This window comes from Drosophila hydei, unplaced genomic scaffold, assembly GCF_003285905.1.
Source record: "Drosophila hydei strain 15085-1641.00,03,60 unplaced genomic scaffold, DhydRS2 tig00000149-arrow-pilon, whole genome shotgun sequence".
Taxonomy (NCBI): Eukaryota; Metazoa; Arthropoda; class Insecta; order Diptera; family Drosophilidae; genus Drosophila; species Drosophila hydei.
In genome coordinates, this window is record NW_022045678.1 from 903026 (window position 1) to 907302 (window position 4277).

The following is a 4277-nucleotide window of genomic DNA, read 5'->3' on the forward strand; positions in this document are numbered from 1 at the left end:
AATAATTTAAAAACGAGATCCTAGCTCCATACTCGTGATCTATGCATGACTCTAGCTCGGATATTCTTTGCCCCATTTAAGAGCACTATTTTATTAATTATCATGATGAAATAAACACTAATCAGGCGTACTAAGCAGAACTTTCTACTAAATTATACAGCATTGTCACTTATCAGTTTAGTAGACCTATTGCTCTGACCGATAAGATCAATTTGCAAAGCACGTTCACCAACTCAGCCAACAGACAGATTAAAAATTCTTGTGAGCGGGCGAACAGTAGCTCATATTATCAGCTCTAATCATTACATTATGTTAAATGATAACCAAGCGTATCGCATATAATGGCATGTCATCGTGAGCTCAGCAGTAGGAATACTTTTAACTGCTAGAATTTAATACGTCGCCCCTGGTAGTTCTAGCTCAGTGCACCACGACTCTTCTATCCGGCAACATGTCTCTTAAGACTTTGTTCCTCTCGTTACTTGCGGTTCTCTTTATCCATGGCTCGAGTGGGGCAAACATTCTGGCAGTATTCAGCTGCCCCTCTGCTTCGCATCTGATTGTCGAAATGTCTATGGCCAAGGTGTTGGCTGAGAATGGACACAACGTCACAGTGATCACATCTCTGAAGCCGCATGTCACTCACAAGAATCTAAATCTTATTTACGTTCCACTTACTGAGGAGGAGCGCAAAGCTTATGAGGCAAGCATAGCCGGAATGGCCGAAAGAGACAATTCTGATCTGATTGCAGCTGTATTTCGCATGCGAAAAGAATTGTTGGCGATGTTTAACAAAAGCCGTGATGTCATGAAAGATCCACGAGTCAAAGATCTGTACGAGAACAAGGATAACAAGTTCGATCTCGTTATGGTCGGTTACTTCTTCAATAGCTTTCAAATAGGCATCGCTCAGAAGCTGAAGGTGCCAGTGGTGTTGGTGACTTCAATGTTTCAATCAGACCTATTCAACCCCATGCTGGGCGATATCCAAACAGAGGCCTATGTACCAACAATGGGTATTTCCCTCGAACAAGGCCAATCAATGAGTTTTGGACAACGATTGACCAATTACATATTTCTCAACGTATTTAAATTATTTATGTATCTTATGGAGAAAGATAATGCAAATTATTACGAGTAAGTGAAAAGTACCTCGATCAAAGAAAATATTGTATCTATTCAAACTTTTTGCAGAGAGCTCTACGGAAATGATTTGAGTATGCCAAAATATGAAGATCTCAACAAAAATGTATCTCTCGTCCTCTTCAATTCCCATGGTCTGAGTGAGGGCCCTATCCGGCCCAACTTCCCAGGAGCAATAGAAGTTGGAGGAATTCAAATTAAGGAAAAACCCGATCCACTGCCAAAGCCAATTGCCGACTTTCTACAAAATGCTACAGACGGAGCAATTCTTCTTAGTCTAGGATCCAATTTGAAGGGGGCCTACTTGAAGCCAGACACAGTGCAAAAGATGTTCAATGTACTGTCAAAGCTGAAACAGAAAGTCATCTGGAAGTGGGAAAATCTAGATAAAACTCCAGGCAAATCAGATAATATTCTTTACTCCAAGTGGCTGCCTCAAGATGATATCCTCGCCCATCCCAAAATTAAACTCTTCATTAATCATGCTGGACGAGGGGGCATCACTGAGTCTCAGTTTCATGGAAAACCCATGCTCTCGTTGCCGGTGTTTGGAGATCAGCCTGCCAATGCTGACAAGATGGTCAAGGATGGATTTGGACTCAGTATGAGCTTGCTAACCCTGGAAGAGAAACCTTTTCATGATAACATCAAAGAAGTGCTCGAAAATCCCCAATATACAGAAAAAGTGAAAGCATTTTCCCAACTCTTCCGAGATCGTCCACTGACAGCTCGTCAAAGCGTGCTCTATTGGATTGAGTATGTTCTGAGACATCATGGAGCAGCTCATTTGCAGAGTCCGCTCGTCCACATGAGTTTTATAGCCGCCAACAATTTGGATATTTATGCATTGCTTATTTGCATCGTAGTCATCAGTTTGCTTATCGCTAAAACAGTCATTAAATATTCTTATGAAAAGATCACTAAAAAGTCGAAAAGAGCTACGACTGTTAAGAATCCAAAGAAAGTGAAGTCGAAATAAATTAATCTCTTGATATTGATTTGTTATAGAGAATGAGTAATAAACACTGTATAAAGTAGGCCTGACGTAAAATATAGTTATAGTTATGAATGATATTTATAAACTCCCACTTTGATTTCATTTCCATTGTCTTTTTATGGATTTGGTAGTTAGCTGATTCTACTTTACAGATGGGATTCGGTATGGTCTTTAGTAGATATAGAATATTCGGCCACAATTTCTCTTTGTACTGCCGACTAAGAGATTTATCCAAATGAATCGCTGGCGCTGCCGATTTTTATTTCATTTGCGTGTTCCATTAATTCATTCGATTATCGGCGCCAACCCTTGCCCCTTCAGCGTAACTAATGGTTGTCCTTTGCGTGTCCAGCCCAACGATTGCAATGGACAGCATGCGGCTGTGCGGTAGGGTCAATGGGTGGTGGGCGGCACATTTTCGTACACATTTAATCGTCTGCCAGCCTGCTGCAAATTCTTAATTAACATATACACACACACACGCAACAATACACACAGACACACACGCACACACACTTGCAAATAAATATTTATCGGCTTTCGCTACTGCGTAACTCACATGAACATGGTCTCGGCTTCGGTCTCGATGCCAGTCTCGGCCAGCCATCCAGTTGGCCGGCCGGCCGGCGAGTTGGACACGTCAACGCATCGTCCTCGGTGCTAGCAAACCCGCATTAAACATTTCCGCTTCCGTTTTTGTCTTTTTCATTTTCCTCCACTCGTTTGTGTTTACACTTTAATTCCCCATTGGCATCTACAATTCCGACTATCAGGAACATTAATGAAGGTTGTTCGACCCCTAATCTAAGTCAATATAAAACCAGCTGTATAATAGCGGACAGTTTTTCTCTAAGCAATATACATGTGATTAAAATTAGAATTATAAAACAAAATTTTGTATGTATTTAGATGAAATGAGTCACTGTTAGCTGTTATAATAAAATGACATATAACGTTATTTCACAGTTAAAGCGATATAAAATTTAAATTATATTACATAGAAATGTATAATTTTATTTATATATAGATATATGTGATTTATATCTTGCTTTTACTATAACCAGAACATTAATCGTTCATTTATTATCAGCCTTATTAAATAATTTATAATTATTATAACATATATTTAATATATTAATATAATATAATATTATAATATAATATGCCGACAATCAAAAAAATTAAATTACATTAAATTACATTTAGCTTCAAATAGGTAGCGGCCATATTCATAGCATATATTAACAAATATATTTTATATATTATATAATGCATATTATAAATAATACTAGTAAATTATAATAGATATTTAATTGCCAATAATATGTTAATGAAGAGTCAAAATAACATCATATAATTTATAGAAAATATGATTTAATAAATTGGTACTACCAACAAAAAAAATTTAAAAAATGATCAATAATATTTTTATTTGAATATGCATTTTTTTTTTTTTTTTTGGTTTATTCCTAAACAATTTATTCATGAATAAATAATAAATGGTAGTCGTCTGCTAGTAAGTTTATTTTTTTTCAAATTTGAATTTATGCAAATAAGTTACATAATTCAAAATATTTTAATATATTAAAATATATATTAAAATATAAAATATATATAATAAGTTAAATAATTTAAAATATTTTAAAATAATCATTGCTTTAAAATAAAATATCTACACATATTTTGTTTTTTTTTTATTTATTTTTTATTTCTTTAGTTTCAAAGGCAATCATTGGATAACGAAAAAATTATATATATTTATCATTAAACTTTTCTCAATTTTGATTTTATTTTGATACACAATTTTTATATATAAGACTTCTGCGCAGGTCATTTAAATATCTGGCTGACTCGTTGCTGCAATTTGTGCTCATATCATACTTTCCTCTGCATTTTTTCATGGTGTTGTTGCCGTCATTGTTAATGTGGCTGTTGATGTTGGCTGCTGGCTGTTGGCTATTCGCGGTTGTTGCTTGGATTGCAGTTGCAATGTTAAGCACTTTAATGAAACATTTTGCAGCATACTGCACGGCTGACTGCCCTGCCTGACTGCCCTGCCCTGCTCCGTCCGATTGTCCATCTTAACATTGAGAAGTGCTGTCCATGCCCACGCAGAGCCATTCTAATGAGTTTTACA

General features: G+C 36.1%; 1 protein-coding gene across 1 annotated transcript; it reads left to right on the forward strand.

The window, feature by feature from the left end:
- The first annotated feature begins 424 nt into the window (after positions 1-424).
- On the forward strand, positions 425-2243 carry LOC111602201 (UDP-glucuronosyltransferase 2B15-like). Its single transcript, XM_023319170.2, has 2 exons — positions 425-1137; positions 1195-2243. The coding sequence occupies exons 1-2, from the start codon at positions 452-454 to the stop codon at positions 2120-2122; spliced, it is 1614 nt and encodes a 537-aa protein (XP_023174938.2). The 5' UTR covers positions 425-451; the 3' UTR covers positions 2123-2243.
- The last annotated feature ends 2034 nt before the right edge of the window (positions 2244-4277 follow it).